The sequence below is a fragment of the Schistocerca nitens genome, chromosome 5 (assembly GCF_023898315.1).
Source record: "Schistocerca nitens isolate TAMUIC-IGC-003100 chromosome 5, iqSchNite1.1, whole genome shotgun sequence".
Lineage (NCBI taxonomy): Eukaryota > Metazoa > Arthropoda > Insecta > Orthoptera > Acrididae > Schistocerca > Schistocerca nitens.
In genome coordinates, this window is record NC_064618.1 from 789,967,634 (window position 1) to 789,987,998 (window position 20,365).

Consider the following 20,365-nt stretch of genomic DNA (forward strand, 5'->3'; position numbering starts at 1 on the left):
CACAGCAATGCATTTCAGGAGTCAATGCACTTTAAAACCACTTAAATATAAAAGCAGGTAAAAGTATTTGGACATTACGTCCTCCTCTTACTATAAAAACAGCATTACCTGCACACTGCTGAAACACTACTCGGCGGCAGAAGGCTAACTGTGTAGATGTAGATGTAAAAACAGCATTACCAGATTCCCTGCTCCACTTATCTATGTTACTGCATATAGCACAAAGTGTTGCTTCTGTAAGGTGCTAAACACCCGTCACATCAGCTGCCTCTTCATGCATCATTAGTTTGTAAACACACGTACAGGTCTGACAGACTGCAGCTGGTGTGACCGGTGTTTATCGCCTTACAGAAGCAACACTTTTGGAGGATGTGCAGTAATACGGATAAGCAGGACAGTGAATCTGGTGTTGCCATTTTTATAGTGAGCCAAGGACTTCATGGCTGAATAATTTTATTTGTTTTTATATTTTGACCTTAAGTGCTCTTGAAGTTCATTTTACATAGGATTAACTTAGACAGCCGATGACAGGAGCTGGACTCCTGAAACACACTGCTAGTCAGTTACGTTCCTGATATGAATGGTTGTATGCCAAAATATTTATGATGATTACCCTAAAAAGTGCTCCCTCTGGTCCTTAAGATGGAAAATAATACAATGTCTTTTTAAATTTTTTTTATTTTATGTTATTTTTTCATGGTTTACACGAAGTGGTATTAATAATCTTTTATTAGAACTAGTTTTAGTATTGCACCATCTTCGCAGTATGAAAAGATTTCAATTACTGACATGGAAAACCATATGGTAGGCCCTACATATAAGATCATCACAGCTGCGCACACACAGAAAGGCAGCAAGTGTCTTTTCACAGAAGAGGGTGTGACCCATTAGAACAACAGGTGATAACTGCAATTTACAGTTGTCTACTGTTTTAATAGGTCACAAACACTTCTGTGTTAAAACACTTAGTGCATTTTTGTTTGTCAGTAATTTTAATGGTTTTGTATGTTCATGGTTTCCTGTGTGAGTAATTGATATGACATATGAGAACTATTAATCTTTTTGTACCAAGATGATTGGTGCAATACTGAAACCAGTTATAATAAAAGAATATTAATACAGCTCTGTCTTGTATTTCAAAAAATAATAAATTCTATTATACCACAAGAGGTTCTTTAAAACACCACAGAACAGATGTAATGTATAAAATTATTATGTAAAATTTCCTCTTTTTGCATCGAACCCATACAAGAAAGCGTGTATAAATGTGTTGCCCAGTATGCGAAGGGATAGGGAAAAAAAAGTATTCAGCATAATTAAATGTTAATGAATTTTAGTATACAGTCTCTTCTTTATTATGCTTTTAACATACAATCTAATGACTGTTACTGTATTTCACACAGTATTTTCCCAAATTGTTTGATTTATATGACTAGTGACTTTTTATTGTCTTTCTTTGTCAAAATGTTATTTTTTTGCTACATGAAGCCATACACTAAATAACAATAACAGCAATGCTCTCCTTGCTGTTAAGTGGCCCATGCACTTTTGAAAGATCACTGTAAACTATATTTATACAAACAATGGAAAGTCCAGGTTGAAATAATAATAATATTAGGAAAAGGATAGTGATACTCACCTCATAGAGGAGGTGTTGAGTTCCAGGTATGTGTAGTGAAAAGACTGCCAAACATTTAGGCTTTCGAACAAAAAATTCTTTGAAAATTTCCGAAGGAGGACAGGGGTCAGAGACAGTGGTCATTTGTGTATGAATTGTGCTTGTGTAAATGTTACATGTGTTGTCTACTTTAGAAGAAAGCTTTTTCCCCGAAAGCTTAAATGTTTAGCAATCTTTTCATAGTGCCTGTCTGTGGCTCAGTGCCTCCTCTATGTGATGAGTAGCTATCTAACCTTTTTGTAATAGTGTTACTGTATTTATACTATGTACTTGACAGGCAATTTCATGCATTTAGGACATTTCATATCAGATTTATGAATTGCATTTGATTGAATTTGTCTTATGGAACTTCTGTTTGTTACAGCATGAAGTAATGAAAATTCTGAGTGTAGTTCAAATTTTATGACAAAAGATGATGTTTATTCCCCATATATGAAGCCACTAACTAATATTATTGTGATGTACAAATGTAGTAATTTGCATGATGACTGTTATTAAAGATTTTTGCATGCATAATAAGCATTTGAAGTAATACTGCCTGTAATAGAATTTGTGTTAAAAGTAAAATTCCTGTCCTTAGCTGCCTGTGGTTAATTATGCAGAAATTGTACTGAAATGAAAGAATGATTGTAGCAGTTTTTTTATTTTTTATGCAGACTCATTAGCTTGCTTGTAATACAAAAGAAACGTAACAGCTTATAAAAAAAATTACATAATCAAGTGTGGTGTGACTGACATACTCAGAAAACAAAATTCTTTTGGGACGTCCTTTCCACCATCTGGAGATAATAAGTCTAGGATAAACAAAAAGCATGGAAGAGTGACTCTTCCATGTGTTGTTATGCATATTTACATCTACATCTAAACTCTGCAAATCACCATGAGGTGCATTACAGAGGGTAAATATCAGACATTTTGTGTTGGCTTGTCTTGAGCATACCACAGAAGTGAATAAAACTGACACAAGACATTGCTGCGGTTTGAAAATTCAGAACTGTATAACAAAAACAGAAAACATTAACAGCTGTTGACAGTATTCATAAACTGAAATATACCAGGTATAATTTGTGGGATAATTCACAGGTTTATGTTCCAAACTTTTGCATGATGATAAACATTTTAGTAAAGCAGAGAAAAGAGCGTCATTAAGTAATGAAATTGAGGACCATTCTACAGCTCCCAATTTATCAGTGAAAATATTATTTTTATTTTCAGGGGGGTAAATATTGTTTGTACATTTTTGCTTTATACTTTGGATTTCCCATTGTTAAATAGATCTAACATTTTGTAAAGTAAGTGTTAGTATCCAAAACATTCAAAATATATACCTTGCTAAGTTACCTTGTTAAAAGATTCTGTGTAAGTGATCTATAAACTGTTTTCACCAAGACCAAATTTTTTTAAATTCCTGAAACATAAACCACGGCATTAATAACAGGAAAAAATTCAGATGCATTTCTAACAATGGGTAACAGGAAATAAGCAAACTGGAGATGCATAACTGTGTATTATTCAGCAAGCTGGCGTGATGGTAACACAGGACTCTCATTTGAAAGGATTAGAGCTCAGTTTCCACATCAAAAGCCCTGCTATAGGTTTCTCAAGATTGCTTGAGGCAAGTGTTGAGATGGTATCTTTGAATAGAAAACAGCTGATTTTCTTTCCTATCCCTCTCCAAATCAAGTTTTGTGCTCCATTTCGAATGACCTTGTCATTGATAGGATTTTAAACCCTAATCATTCAGTTGCCAGTCCTACATTTCATTTTGAAAATGTTCCCGTGAAGACACACTGCAGATTGTTTTGTATCTTGTGTGTGTGTGTGTGGGGGGGGGGGGGTGGGTGGTACGGGCTGTTTTTTTTTTTTAATGTTTTTTATTTTTTAAAAATGTTTTTATTGGCATTCAGTGTTAGGATTATCAGTGCCCTTTGTGTTTATTTGTACACTTTAGTGATGTGCGTGTGCGTGCGCGTGCGCGCAATTACCTGCAGTTTTTTCCTTCATTGAAGCATCTTCAAAATGAAATACAATGTAGAACAATCAGCTACACCCGGTAAAGAAATTCTCATGTAATTCACCAATTCCCCTGAAGATAAGGGTGTAAGCTCTTGAAATTAAATGTGTTGTTGAAGTGAATAAAACTGACTAACATAAATAATTGTTCCAATTTGTCTTTTATGTTCATAATCATCCTTTGTGCCCTTCAAGTAAGTGTGTTTACAACAGGGTACATAACCATGAATTTAAATTACCAATACAATAATTTTGGTTTGACAATGAAGTCCTTAAACCATTTCAGATAACCATGTTACACTCTTTTACCTTTTAATATTAACTAATTTTTAGTCAAAGAAAATTTATGCTGGAAAAGTAACTACCCACTCAAAGTGCTGAAACCAAAATGTTATTACTGTATCAAGTAAAAATTATTGTTATATGTAAACTCAAAAAGTATCAGTCATAGAGTCTCACCTTTTTAATTGAGAAAAACATAGAAACATTTACTGAGCAAGCAAACAACTTGGTGATCTCCTGTCCAAATCATAGGGGAGCTCCAAACAGATCACGTCAAGATCTCTGGGAGAAACAATCCAGAAATTATGAATGTCAAACATAGAAAAGACATGATTGTGGCCTCAGATCACCACATGTCAATAACAGAATTCAAGCTGATCCCCAAAAGGTCCCGAAACAAATCATGCCTTTTTGGTAATGATAAACTTTGACAGAAAGGGCTAGACCAAGTGATTGCAACTGTAATAATGCCAAAAGGTGCCCTATTGAGGTGACCAAAGAAGTTGCAGAAGTCAAAAGAAACAAAAAATATGCCTGCTGGAATGACACTTGCAAATCAGCCCCCAAGGAGAAGCTGACTGCATGGAAACAGTGTTAGGCAAAAAATGGGAAACTGATTAAGAAAACTACAAAATCCAAAAGGCCCAAACAGCTAGAGTAATCAGAACTGAGGAAAGTTAATATGAAAAACCACCAGTTGAAAAGATAGACCAAAATCTTTTGAGAAATGAAACCAGATAGTATTATAGAACCTGTAAGTATGAACTCGTGGGCTATAAGTTGCCATCATTACGGTTTCTGCAGAACAGTACATTAGTGACTTCAGATTAGGAAAATTGTAACATTCCAGCTGATTACTTTAAAAAACTACGGAACTGTTATAAACCAAAAAGCCCAGTTGAGATCAGCAGACACATTCTCTGGTGCCCAGAGTAGAGTACATCTAACAAAGACAAAACATAGTGTCACATCGCCCATCTCAAAAATAATAAAGCAGCTGGAGAATGCTCAGTAGTTGCAGAACTGAGGGAATCTTGTAATGGGGGGGGGGGGGGGAGAGAGAGAGAGAGAGAGAGAGAGAGAGAGAGAGAGAGAGAGAGAGAGAGGAAGGGAGGGAGGGAGGGAGGAAACTACCCAAACACTGCAAAACAGCCCGAATATCCATTGCACAAGAAAGGTGGCATGAAATACACCTACCACTATATAGGAACATAGCTGCCACCAAGAACCAACCCAATTCTCTCACTTTGTTCTGGAGCATTTAGAAGCCCAAGTCAAACACAAAATAGGGGAATACCCAAGGGGCTTCAGGGGAGGTTGTTCAATTGCCAAAGAGATCCACAATCTCAAAAGCATTATCAGATATTATACTCTAAGGTCTAGGCAGTATGTGTCTGTTTTGTGGACTTCAAGAAAGGCTACAATTCAGTAGACTATGAAGGCTTGTTAAGCACGCTTAATGAATTTAAGGCTGGCCTTAAACTTAGTGTTAATTAGAGCCACCTTGGTGGATACAGACTTAAAGATAAAGTTCTTAGGATGCTTTTCAGATAAATTGAGATAACAACAGATGTCAGAAAGCCAGTGGGCTGCCTCAAATGCTTTTCGGCTGTGTTCTTGAAAAATTGGTTAGGACATGGCCAACGAGATAGATGGAAACAGAGTATAGAATTGGAACTAAATCCAAGGGAATCTGATCAATATGAAAAGGGGGCTGAGCAAGGATGCTTGTAAGGAACAAATGTATAAACTTGAAATTACCTGTCAGATGTCTTGCATGATCTACAACAAAAAATGCATTCCACAAAATGCTAAGATACATCAACATGAAATGGTTCTGAAGACAGTAATTATGTATGAGGCCAAAACCCTTTCTATGAATTTAAATAAAAGTGTCCTCAAAAAACCGGAGAAAGGAAGAGTGCAGAATCATTAGGCCAGTCACGGACTCCAGTTAGAAGAATGATAACCACCAAAGAAGATCAAACAAGAAAGTTCATGATAAAATAAAAAAAATAAAAATTCAATCTCAATCTGCAAACAATGTGTTCAATTTTATGACCACCTCAAATTAAAGGATGGGAACAGTTTGCCCAAGAAAACTTTTCCCATTTTTATATTCAGACACCAAAACCACAATACCCTGGTATAGTAATGCCAAAGAAGACCTCAGCCTCCTACAAATCAGATCAAAAGATGTCTGTGACAGGGATCTCTTCCATAAGTATCTAGTGATGAATGGGCTACACTGAGGTAAACAACTGAAAGAAGAGGCGGTGCACTTTGGATGGAGGAGTGGAAGCAAGCCCACTCACAAAGAATGCAGAAAATGTGGGCTTCAAAGAAAGCAAATTTTGCTGCCAAATGTTACATTATTATTATTATAATTATTATTATTCTCCAGATGGGATAAGGGAGCAAAGCTGTGGCAGGCTTTGGTTAAGCAAGTTACATTCACTCTGCTGGTTATTGTTTAGAACAGCCATTAGTTGCAAACAGATAAACAGGTCAAAAGAAGCAGAACCTATTAGAGCAGATGCGCGAACTGTCAACTAACCTCATAGCATCCTGTTTACCTATTTGTGTAGGAAAGACCAGTGACCAGTCACTGTGAATAGTCACAGACATAGCCCACACCATCAGCACAATATCATGCTAAGTGCCTGCTTTGGAAAATATTGGGAACTTGAAGATATTGAAACTTGTTCCACTATTTCATTGATGGTATATTTTTCAACATTTGCTAAACCTTGCTAACCACCTGTTCCTGAATTAATAATCCGTGTCTAGTTTTTCTTCTCTCTTACTTAGCCTTCCCCTCTCTCTCTATTTAACATTTGAACTGTCTCCTCACTTCTATAGCTGTTATTTATTTATATTTTATCTGTTATTTATTTATATTTTATCTTAAAATTTCAACTGTCTTGACACAGGGTTTGTGGTGAAACACTGCAAATACTGTATAAGAAAACACCTTTCTTTTTCTTTTAAGTTGTATGTCTGCAACTCGGAGTCAGATAGTTCCTGTTTCAATAGATGGAAGTTGTGCAGGCACTCACCCCTAAGTGGTGTCTCCAATTTCTGCTCATAACTCCCATTTTAGATTTAGACCGGTTCTTGTTGGTAATTTAGCATTTGGGTGATATTTCTTAGAGACATGGGAATTCTCTTAATGTTGCAGAGACATTGAGCTAATATTTATGTATGACTGGTTCAATAAAGACTATGATAAAATGCTGGCATAATAAAAACTCTAGGATCTCAGCTAAGCATGTGTCCTTCACTGGACAGTTGCTAATAATGTGATAATTGCTGATAATGTAACCAAAATTATTATAAATGTGTAAAAGATACTTAATTTGTTTCCATTTTAAGTATTATTTAATAAATTGTGTGAAAAACTGAGAGATTTCTGCTTACAGATGTTGTACATATTTTTGTACTGAAATTCATATAGCTATTTCAGAAACATATAACCAGATAAATTAAACTATAATTGTTATGGTTTTATTAATTTCATTTTAATATAGTTAATTGTTTGCTGTCTTGGTCTTTCCTCCACTGTTCAATATTCAGGTCATCTTCATGTTATTTAAATAACATGGTGAAGGAATGAATAATCTGTATTTGGTTGATTGGTTTACTAAACTCTTGCATATCCCTGGAAAAGAGAAGACTCATGTCAAATACTTTTTAAAGAACAGTTAGATTCTTGGGTCTTGTAAACTTTCCAGGGAAAGACAACAAAAGAGGGAAAAGATCAAAGAGTCTTCGAGAACTGAGCTGCTATAGTGGACCAAGCAAAGGTACTGGCAAAATAATAAGCACAAATAAGTCACTAGCACTTACTTTGGATTTCCCAGTTGGATTACACTAATTCGCTTATGTTGCAGGTTTAAGAGGAAGTCATTGGCATAGTTGGGTGCTTTCGGTAATAATCTTAGTGGTACATTGTATGCGCTATTCTGAATATTCTAAAGAGCATAGAGGGCTTGTTATTTCTCTATATACAGTGCTCTTCTTGTCTTTTGAACTACATTGGTGGGAGAAGGGAATGGAAACTTATGCTTTATCTGTGGCTTTCACATATGACAATTCTACCTTTCCATAGAGAGAGCCTATATGCCAATGACATTAACACACTTTACACACTGCACATGAAAACTAAATCTTCTGGTGTAATGGCTTTTCTTTCCTGTTCACTTGTTAATAATGTACTCCATTTCTAAGTGAGGAGCTTTTTGTGTCATAATGCATGCTCACTGTTTTGCAAAAAATTGTAATTTTCAGTTTTTTGTTATTAAGGAATATTCTTGAGCATCTAGTTTTCTTTCTGTGTTGTAAAGAATTTCAGAAGACCTATTGCAAAGATTTAATGACATAGCTTTTGCACATAGCATATTTATAAATGACAGTCTGTTATCAGGATAGAGTGATGATTTAAATGAATTTATATTAAGTGCTTTTTAAAGTCACTATGACTTTGTTATTGCATGTATTTAAGACTTTAGTTTGATTTAGAAGCAGCTAAAAGTGTTATAAGACCATAGCAAGGATTTTTCTTCTTTAATGTAGGTAATGCATGATTCTGAAGAAAATTGTTATTTGGGTACAGAAGCATTAGTTTCTAATTGTTTGTTTGTTTTCTTTCAACTTTTTAAAGTGTTAATACTGTGTATAAAGTATTTTTGTAAAGCACCACAATTTAAGTTCTTAAATTTTACTTTGAACTTTACTTCAGATGGCACTAGATTACTTAATTTTACGAGATAAGCATTACTTTTGTGGTACAAAATCTCATAAACTTGTAAAGTTTTAATGTGATGTTGTTAACAGTCAGCTTGGAACGCTGGTGTAGACTTCGTGGCAATCTTCTGTTTTACTTCAAATCCAGAGAACAGTGGTCCGAACCGCTTGGCGTTATAATTCTTGAACAGTGTTCCATAAAGGTTGATTCACCGTCTGTTGAAGGGCCATATGGGTTCCACCTAGGTAAGTTATACACACTCTCTCTCTGTCTGTGTGTGTGTGTGTGTGTGTGTGTGTGTGTGTGTGTGTGTGTGTGTGTGTGTGTGTGTGTGTGTGTGTGTGGTTGTTTGGTTCATATTCCATTAAATTGTTAAAATCAAAAACAAAAAAATAAATAAAAAACAAAATGACCTCATTCAGAATAAAATTACAGTATAATCTTAAAAAATAAAGCAGATATCAAACTTGAGGGTTGAATACCTTGGCATTTCATGTGGCCTTATTATATTTTAGGTATCACTCCCTTCACCTACCACCTTGAGAAACACATCACAGTTTACACATTGTCTTCCAGAGAAGCAGCTACTGAGTATTCTTACACAAGAGGAAGTTAATTTGCAATATTATAAGATAGTCTGCAGTATCCTAAGTGCTGGTTTTATTTTATAGCCACACAGCCAGTGTGTCCGGTGTATTGAGAAAAGCAGCATCTTCGGTGATGACAGTATTTGGAGCTTTTGGGGGGGGGGGGGGGGGGGGGAAATTGATCAGTGAAGAGCAATAATGAGTAAGAAGCAAGGCCAAATCACCAACTTTGTCAAATGTTTAAATTACAATAGAAAAAAATGTTACTATGAACTATTGTGATATAGATTACACCAGAACTTTTTTCATATCTTGAGGAAACAGTCTTTACAACATAGCATAAAGCAGCTGCACTAATCTGAACAGCCTTCGAACTCTGGCCATCGCTGAGAACCTTTTCATAAAATGGAAATGGTGCTTCTACTGTGTCATCTGAGCTATGTTATTGAGGTACTCACAGAGTCATCCTGCATCTGTTGTTTTGACAGATATACAAAAAAGGCTATGCATTAAAATGCCGTGCTTAAACTGGTTAATTAAGAAGGGACAGAATGGCTGGCCAGTACTTAGCTACAGGAAATGAAGTTACAGTACTGTCATTACTCATTTAAAAGTAAAAATGCCAGTGCTAACTGTTGGGGCTATATGTCCCGACCTCGGTGAGGAAAGAGGGATATGTTGTGGAAGAATAGAAAGTAGTAGTAGTTCAATTCACTCCCAGAAGAGGATGAGGGAAAAGAAAGATCTGTTAAACAGAGAAATTTCAAGAGTCTCGCAGTTTAGGGACAGCCCCATTACTCAAGTGTTTGGTGGAGCAGTGGCTACAGTGTTTGCTTGCAGTTGGTTGAAAGTACCCAAATGGGAAGGCACCAAGCAGGCAATGTGTTTCATAGCAATTAATCAAAGCAGTTGTGTCAAATCCTGATCTGAATGTAAGTGTCAAATGCACAGTGTATTAAGAAAAAGACAGTGGTGGTGATCCCAAGAGATTTAGTGGAACTATAAAAATAATTTGATTGCATATCTTACACAGTCAGAATTACATTGCTCTATTGTGTGAATAGAACGTAACATCCGACCACTAAGTGTTTTCTGCATCTGTAACAGAACTGCTTCTGATGAAGACATGCTCATTGGCTTCATCAGCCCCAACAATCTATCATGTTGCAATCTAACCTCAACTTCAAGCTGCACTACAGATCTTTGTGTAAATACTAATTTCATTACAAAATAGTAATACAACAATGCAGAAGTTATTATATGCACCATAGAGAAAAAAGTGCTGTGGCCAACACTGCCTCAATTGTAGACTTGCAAACACAGAGGTTTCCCAGTTGTGCTGAAGACAGCAGTTTCAATACTCCTTTGTTCTTGTTGTCATTTTCATAATTCTCTTTATGTACTGTGGTAGAGTATTTTGTCAGAGAGATCACATAACTCCAAACAATGAAAGTAAATTCACTGCAGACTAATAGTATGTATCATTACTTTTGTTACTAATTTGATATAAATATAATTACAATTTGTGTAGAACTTTAGCAAAAAATTAAAGTATATTCTTAGCACTTGTCATCAATGCAGCTGCTGAGGTAAGAGACTGTTGTGGATTGGCAAGAGGGCTAACCCACTAATGTAAGAGGAAGCCGAAAGGCACGCGTTTTAGCTCACGCAGGCTGGCGTGAGGTCTGGAACAGGACAAGGAAGTTAGACTAGAAAAAAAGGATGTAGCTTGTGGAATACTTAACTTTAATCCATTAATGTTGAACGTAGCTCTTGTCTGTACATTCTTTACAATATCAATAGCAACTGATAATGGCGCCTTGCTAGGTCGTAGCAAATGACGTAGCTGAAGGCTATGCTAACTATTGTCTCGGCAAATGAGAGCGTATTTGTCAGTGAACCATCGCTAGCAAAGTCGGTTGTACAACTGGGGCGAGTGCTAGGAAATCTCTCTAGACCTGCCGCGTGGCGGCGCTCGGTCTGCAATCACTGATAGTGGCAACACGCGGGTCCGAAGTATACTAACGGACCACGGCCAATTTAAAGGCTACGACCTAGCAAGTGTGGTGTCTGGCGGTGACACCACAGAGACACTCTGGAAAGTTTACAGTCTTCCAGGCTTGCAGGTGAAAAGCTCTCGGGTTTCCAGTCAGGTGGCAGTGTTAAAATACCATGACATTTTGATGAGTGCTGTACTCATTATCTTTCAGTGAAGTGTTGAGATATGCATATGCTATGATATTTATGCTGCTGGAGTGCACCCCTCCACCTGGCTACAGGTGGCCATTATAAAGGCTCCTCTGGAAAAAAAATTTTTTTTTTACTACTACTACTACTACTACTACTACTACTAGGCTAATTACTGTTTAGCTCCACAGGACCTTTATACTGAAATGTTTCCCACACCACCTTGTATTGTCTTTCTATGTGTGTGAGTAACTGTATGTTCACTGTTGTGGGTAAATACATACAGCGTACACAGGGCGATGTGTGAAACTGATAGTAATTTCACGCTTCCGCTGTTGTAGAAATCTGCTCCAGATGCTGCAGATACCGTGTTGAGCTGAAAGTGGTAACCAAAGTACGGAGGAATAGTCTTCGGGGCTCTGTTGCATAGCAATCAAATTGCTTTCAGTTCTGAGAAATGTCCAGGTACTATTGTGGATTTGAATGATCCATGAAGTGACTTCTTTTCCAAAGAAAACATCGAACTATTTCACTAGAACTGAACGCTCCCATCGGAACTGTTCTCAAGCTGGTATTTATTATTAAATCACAATAGAAGTATACGCTGGGTGTAGAATAACACGTACCTTTTTGAAATGAACAATATTTTATTGTTCTATTAACTGATTTCCTTCCATATACACATATATTTTACAATGTGAATCAAAAACTCACAATGGCGTCGATTTTTACATCACAAGAATGGCTCTCCTCTAGTAAAATAAATTTACTCTTAAGAAGAACAAAAGCTCTATATCTTAAGAATAATTATGTGAGCACTGACCGCCACAGAGTAATGAACAATTTTAAATATGTCTGCTTGTGTCTGTATATGTGTGGATGGATATGTGCGTGTGTGCGAGTCATACCTGTCCTTTTTTCCCCCTAAGGTAAGTCTTTCCGCTCCCGGGATTGGAATGACTCCTTACCCTCTCCCTTAAAACCCACATCCTTTCGTCTTTCCCTCTCCTTCCCCTCTTTCCTGATGAGGCAACAGTTTGTTGCGAAAGCTTGAATTTTGTGTGTGTGTTTGTGTTTGTTTGTGTGTCTTATCGACCTGCCAGCGCTTTCGTTCGGTAAGTCACATCATCTTTGTTTTTACATATATTTTTCCCACGTGGAATGTTTCCCTCTATTATATATATAGCACTGTCACAGCAAGTTACGCTGCCTGATACATCATATATGCCCCTCTTGTGGACGAACGTTTTTGGGCAAAAACGAACACGAGCATCCACACAACGCTACATTGGTGATTGTTTATGATGCTGTATTAATGTCCACTATATTTCTTATGATATTTTGGTGTTAGTTAATGACTATCCAAATGGAAATTATAGATTTGGGTGTATATACTGCTGACAAATCCTGTGCTGCTTGAAAATTCCTGATGCAGCTTATATGCATAGCTTACTTGCTTGCTTTTATTCATTTGTCGAGGATGGCATGAGCTGTGATCAGAAACCTTTTTCATCATCACTCAAAGCTTCTGTCACTCGCCTTGGGATGTCTCAAACGGGTAATCTAGCCATTTGGCCAAGCCCCACAAAGGAAAACCCAGGAAAACCTCGGGGTAGATTTACCATCCTCGTATTTCTCATTTGCAAAGAAAATTAATTGAATTACAATGGAAAAAAAAAATTACGACTTGGATATTTTTTTGATTGAATTTAAACACTGTTCACAAAAGAAACACAACACTGTTAATCTTCTGTGTCTTGAGGTGAACCGTCGACACGTTGGTTTACGTCCATCTACGATTTCCTTCTATTTGTCATCTCCGGGTAACTGATTGAATTCTGTTCCCATTTCACCGTATCCTCGTGGGTATTATGGTTTTCCGCATATGGTTAACATGAAAATAAGAGTCGGTGTAGGTTCCGTGGAAAAGGTGTTTGATCTATGCTGAGCTGAAATAGAATCTAATCTAAAGTTCTTTCTAATTCTCTGTCCTGAATTCAAAATATTCGGAAGTCGTAAGGTGTTCTTCATTTCTATCAACAACCATAGAATGCAATATACACTAATCCAACTGGTGATGCCGTCTCAACTTGTGCTTGTCATCTTTCAGATGGGCTTTAACACTTGTTGGTGTGCTTGTAACTGATCGGCATTCGCTCAGTTGGTAACTTCGCGAGCAACAATTGACATAACATAATTTACATAGACAGGTATGTTACAACAATAGTACAATTATAAAGAGAATGTCCATCATAAAAGGCTGAAACAAAGTAATAGGCGGTTTTTTTTAACTGACAACGGGTTACCCCTTCCTAACCACATGACTTCAGCTCAGCGAGTAAAAAAAAAAATACAAACATACACTAACATTGTCAAATTGACATAAGAAAAAAATATCTTGCCATAGACCAGATTCATTTGAGTCACTAACCCATAGTCATTATACATTGTGAAACCTGATTGAAGTTACTATCAACTAAATAAAAAAATTTTTTTAAAAGAAATTATTCATACTATAGCTAAATTCTCTGCATACTGAAAAGAAAACTTATCTTTACAGTGGAAAACAAATACATAATGTCTGCATATCTCTCGTACATTATGCCTGAAAAGAAAAACTAACTACTAAATTGCAAAAAGAAAGAAACTATCCTAAGTATGATTCATAGGTTTAATGAAAATTGTCTAATCAATATTATTTGAGAAGAATAGTATCTTCAATCTTCAGAATCTTCAGTTATCATGAAATTCCTTTAACAAGTGATGAGGATACATTCCCTTTCACCTTTCCATTCTTCACATCCTTCAAAATATAAGTTCCTGGATGGGGTATTTTGGTAATCACAAATGGTTCTTGATACAATAATTGCCATTTTGTGTTCTTCCTCTGTATAAGTGAAGCATTAGGATGAGTTTTTACTAAAACTTGGTCCTTCACTTTATATGTTTTTATTTTTCCATTGTCAAAATATATTTTCCTTTTCCTTGCCTTTTCCATTATATTGAGTAAGCATTGTTGTACTTTATTTTGTTAATAGCTACATTAGGAATTGGTCGAATCCAGTCATTCTGTTCCTGTTTTCCAAACATCAGTTCGTATGGGGTGTATTCTGTCGTAGTATCTGGCATATTGTTTACAATTACCTGAAAATCGTCAAGATAATCGATCCATTTGGGTTGCTGGTTGTGGCAATATGTTCTCATGAACCGGTTTAATTCACAAAAAATTCGTTCCACAGGATTCGCCAAAGGGTGGTACACTGATGTTAGAATTTGTTTTATACCACAACTGGTTAATGTTTGCCTCCAACGAAATGCAGTGAACATTGATCCATTGTCAGAAGGAATAGCCTCTGGTTTCCCTACCTTGACTATATAATCCTTGACCAGCTTCTTGGCTATGGATGCAGCAGTAGCTGATTTTAACGGATAAAGTTTGACATACTTAGTGAATATATCAAGAAAAGCTGCAATATATTTGCATCCTCCCCTTGATGGTGGTAGAGGACCACAGACGTCGACCCAAATGATTGACAACGGTTTAGTTGGTATAATAGGATGTAGGAAATCTTTCACACAAAAATTTCCTGGTTTGGCTAGCTGACAAATTTTATATTTCCATAACTGTCTGTGTACTTTCCTCCGAATATTTGGGAAGTAGCAATATGCTTGAATCTTCCGAGCACACTTTAATACTCCAAAATGTCCCCCAGTGATGTGCGTGTGCAAAATTAAGTCATTCTCATTCTTCTCGGGAATATACACCTTCCAGTTATCTGAAGCAAGATGCCCTTTGAAAAATAAGACATCGTCCTCAACTTTGTAGTCTCTTCAGATCATCGTTTCCAGGCTTTGCTAAAGTTTCCTGTATTGAATGCCAACAAGGATCTTCATTCTGTAGTTTTCCCATGTTCTTACGCATGTCAAGAAAGTGTTTCCTATATATTCTATCAGTCATTATAAGAACATTAAATTCGGACTGATTGTCCGTGATGTTGATAGTTGACAAATCTCCATCTGGCATTCTAGACAGTGCATCGGCGATCTACATCTACATCTACATGACTACTCTGCAATTCACATTTAAGTGCTTGGCAGAGGGTTCGTCGAACCACAATCATACTATCTCTCTACCATTCCACTCCCGAACAGCGCGCGGGAAAAACGAACACCTAAACCTTTCTGTTCGAGCTCTGATTTCTCTTATTTTATTTTGATGATCATTCCTACCTATGTAGGTTGGGCTCAACAAAATATTTTCGCATTCGGAAGAGAAAGGTCGTGACTGAAATTTCGTAAATAGATCTCGCCGCGACGAAAAACGTCTTTGCTGTAATGACTTCCATCCCAATTCGCATATCATATCTGACACGCTCTCTCCCCTACTACGTGATAATACAAAACGAGCTGCCCTTTTTTGCACCCTTTCGATGTCCTCCGTCAATCCCACCTGGTAAGGATCCCACACCGCGCAGCAATATTCTAACAGAGGACGAACGAGTGTAGTGTAAGCTGTCTCTTTAGTGGACTTGTTGCATCTTCTAAGTGTCCTGCCAATGAAACGCAACCTTTGGCTCGCCTTCCCCACAATATTATCTATGTGGTCTTTCCAACTGAAGTTGTTCGTAATTTTAACACCCAGCTACTTAGTTGAATTGACAGCCTTGAGAATTGTACTATTTATCGAGTAATCGAATTCCAACGGATTTCTTTTGGAACTCATGTGGATCACCTCACACTTTTCGTTATTTAGCGTCAACTGCCACCTGCCACACCATACAGCAATCTTTTCTAAATCGCTTTGCAACTGATACTGGTCTTCAGATGACCTTACTAGATGATAAATTACACCATCATCTGCAAACAACCTAAGAGAACTGCTCAGATTGTCACCCAGGTCATTTATATAGATCAGGAACAGCAGAGGTCCGAGGACGCTTCCCTGGGGAACACCTGATATGACTTCAGTTTTACTCGATGGTTTGCCGTCTATTACTAAGAACTGCGACCTTCCTGACAGGAAATCACAAATCCAGTCGCACAACTGAGACGATACCCCATAGGCCCGCAGCTTGATTAGAAGTCGCTTGTGAGGAATGGTGTCAAAAGCTTTCCGGAAATCTAGAAATACGGAATCAACTTGAAATCCCCTGTCGATAGCGGCCATTACTTCGTGCGAATAAAGAGCTAGCTGTGTTGCACAAGAATGATGTTTTCTGAAACCATGCTGATTACGTATCAATAGATCGTTCCCTTCGAGGTGATTCATAATGTTTGAATACAGTATATGCTCCAAAACCCTACTGCAAACCGACGTCAATGATATAGGTCTGTAGTTAGATGATTACTCCTACTACCCTTCTTAAACACTGGTGCGACCTGCGCAATTTTCCAATCTGTAGGTACAGATCTATCGGTGAGCGAGCGGTTGTATATGAGTGCTAAGTAGGGAGCTATTGTATCAGCGTAATCTGAAAGGAACCTAATCGGTATACAATCTGGACCTGAAGACTTGCCTGTATCAAGCGATTTGAGTTGCTTCGCAACCCCTAAGGTATCTACTCCTAAGAAACTCATGCTAGCAGCTGTTCGTGTTTCAAATTCTGGAATATTCCAGTCATCTTCCCTGGTGAAGGAATTTCGGAAAACTGCGTTCAATAACTCCGCTTCAGCGGCACAGTCGTCGGTAACGGTACCATCGGCACTGTGCAGCGAAGGTATTGACTGCATCTTGCCGCTTGAAATTATCCTGTCCGCTTATGTATTTCAAACTGAAACTCTTGGAGTGAGAGCGTCCATCTTGCTAATCTTGGATGTAATAATTTACATGTTTGCAAAAAACTTAATGCTTTGTTGTCACAGTATACTGTTGTCTTCGCTCCGTATAAGTAATAGTAAAATTTCTTAAATGACCCGACTACGGCGAATGCTTCCTTTTTGGTCGTATATGTTCTTTCACAAGCAGTTAAGAGTCGGCTAGCAAAAGCTATTGGACAGAAAGTTGATTTTCTATCTATCATCTTTACTTGGAAGAGGCATGAACCTATTCCAATTTTCGAAGCATCTGCCATTAAACCGAATTCTTGGCTCATATCTGGATGATATAATATTTGTGAATTGACTAAGGCATGTTTTATTGCTTCAAATGCATTCTGGCATTGTTGTGTCCACACCCACGGAGTATTATTGCGCAACAAGCTGTACAATGGTTCTGCATTAATAGAGTGGTCGTGAATGAAACGCCTGAAAAAAGAGACAACTCCGAGGAAGCCCTTTAATTGCCTCTTTGTTGTTGAAACTGCAAAGTTTTTGATTGCCTTTAGTTTCTCGGAGTCCGGTAAGATGCCTTTTCCATTTATAAGATGACCCAGAAATTTGATTTTATCTCGAGCAAAATGGGACTTCTGCAGATTTGCGGTTATGCCTGCTTCCTTGAAACGTTCTAACACTCTTCTCAATAAATCAACGTGCTCCTTCCATGTGGTTGTAGCTATGAGCATGTCATCCACAATCGTAGTTAAATTGCTTCGTAGTGCAGGTCCCAATGTGTTATCTAGAGCATTTATAAAAACTCTTGAGCCCACGTTTAGCCCGAAAGGTAAAACCTTAAATTGATAGCTTCTACCTGCATGTACAAATGCAGTATACTTTTTTGATGGTTTGTCTAGAGCCACCTGCCAAAATGAACTTCCCAGATCAATATTTGTTAAGTATTTTATCCCCTCGAACTTTTGAATTAACTCATCGATATTTTCCAGATGAGTTCGCACGGGCACGATAATCTTATTTATCTGCCGTGCATCTAGCACGAGACGAACTTTTCCTCCATTTTTCGAGACAACATGAAGCAGACTACAGTATGGACTTGTTGAAGGTTCGATCAGATCCCATTCAAGCATCTGTTGGATTTCTGCATCAACTGCCTTTCGTTGGTGCCACGGTACTGAATAAAAAATACGACAGAAAACTTGGTGTGGTATCACATTTAAATGGCATGTGTATCCCTTGATTACACCAGGTCTTTCTTGAAAGACTTCATGATATTCCTGTAGAAGATCATATAATTGCTTTCTTTGATGTTGTTGCAAATATTCAGGTTCTTGCACCTTTTCATATACCATATCTTCAGGATTTAAGACTGGTTGCAAGTCATTAATGTGGTAATACCGTGCAGGTTTGCTATATATCCACTTTATTTGCAGCTTTCGACCCTGACAATACTTTCCATGGATACTATAGTCCCTGAGAAGATTCACTTGATGTTTCTGATCCATTATTGTAAAACTGGCACAGCCTAGAGAAAAATCGATATGCCAATTTCTCTCTCTAAATACATCTATACCCAGGATACAGTCCTCAACCAATTTTTCTATTACAAGGAACGTGCAATTTATAGCTACATTTCCTATATTTAACTGGAGTTGAGTCTGCACTTTAACCTGAGAAGACTTATGACCAGTAGGGCCTACAATTCTACAACACTGAACAGGAAAAATCGGTGGATTTGATTTCTGAAGTATTCTTTGAAATAACTTCTCAGAAATGACATTTACTGCTGCTCCTGTATCTAAAGTAACTTGCACAGTAATGCCTTCAATTGCCGCCTGAATTTTCGCAACAGGTTCAGTGATATGTTCCTCTTGACAAGGCATCATATCCTGCTGAAGTTCTTCTGTTAATAATCTGCCATCATTGTATCAAAAAAAATTGACGCTTGAATTTTCGCCCCTCAAAATTTCCTTGACTGCACCGTCGGGGCTTCTGACAGTCGAGTTTAGTTTGACGATTGTCCATTATTAGTAGATGTCTGCTTCGTTACGTCAGTTATTATTGGTGGTTGATTTCTCCATTCATTTGCTTTAGCATTTGGTACCCAACCTTAAGTTTGTGGTTGGTTGTGATATTCTTGGGTTGCTTGCTGATATCGGTGTTTTTGCTGATAATTCCCTTCTTGATAGTATCCTTTCCTCTTCTTATTATTCTTCCTCCATTTCCATTTATGTGTTTGTTCACATTGTTGGTCATGATTACACTGGTCGGGATTTTCGTTACCAAATTCCATGTTTTTGTGGAAATAATTCACCCGTGGGTTTGGTGAATTGTGTGCCAAAGGTTTGTTTCCATACTGTTTGTTGTTACTATTGTATTTGTTAGGTTGGTAACGGCACACACGTGATTCTTTGAACAGAATGTCTGTTGAATCCAATGTGGCTAGAAAATCTTCTACGTGTTGTTCAGGCACATGTAGAAGTTTTTCCTTAACTTCAAGTGGAAGTTTGCCCTTTAATATTCGAATGATATCCTGCATCGGGATTGGTCCATTCCAGTATTTGCTTTTATTTATATACTTCTCGAAATACTTTCTTAAAGATCCATTTTTGAAAGAAAAAGATTGTGGGTCAAAAACTTCCTTATGTAGTCTTTCTTGTACTCCCTTATTCCAGTATTTGTGCAAGAAAGCGCGTTCAAATTGTTCATAATCTTGACACCAATTGGATGCTTCTGACGCCCACATCGATCCATCTCCATGTATGAATCCTGCAACGAACGTAATTTTTTGTTGCTCAGTCCATATTCGCGGCAATATCCCTTTAAATTGCTTGATAAATACCATGGGATTGATCGACTTCCTTTCGGGAATAAATATCTGGAATTGACTATATTTAAGCATTTTTTCTTCATTCATAGTCACAGGTGTATTCTGGTGGCTACTTCGCAGTGAATGATAATCTCCATGATTTGTTTCTGGTTGATTACGTGAATATGCACCAATACATGGATATTGTTGCATGGATTCGGTTTCACTGGTTTCATCAGGAGTAATGTCTGCTTTTGATAAACTGCAAGTAGTATGTGCCCCTCTAGTATTAA

At 37.3% G+C, this 20,365-nt stretch overlaps 1 protein-coding gene across 2 annotated transcripts in view; it reads left to right on the top strand.

The window, feature by feature from the left end:
* The window catches only part of LOC126259671 (inositol polyphosphate-4-phosphatase type I A), a 272,253-nt gene that overhangs the window by 15,784 nt on the left and 236,104 nt on the right, over nucleotides 1-20,365 (top strand). Inside the window, exons 3-4 of one of the 2 annotated variants that reach the window (XM_049956616.1) lie at nucleotides 7,708-7,779; nucleotides 8,810-8,965. In XM_049956616.1, coding sequence (XP_049812573.1) covers nucleotides 7,708-7,779; nucleotides 8,810-8,965 — 228 coding nt within the window. The remainder of the gene's footprint in view (nucleotides 1-7,707; nucleotides 7,780-8,809; nucleotides 8,966-20,365) is intronic. The other variant, XM_049956617.1, reaches the window with a different exon arrangement.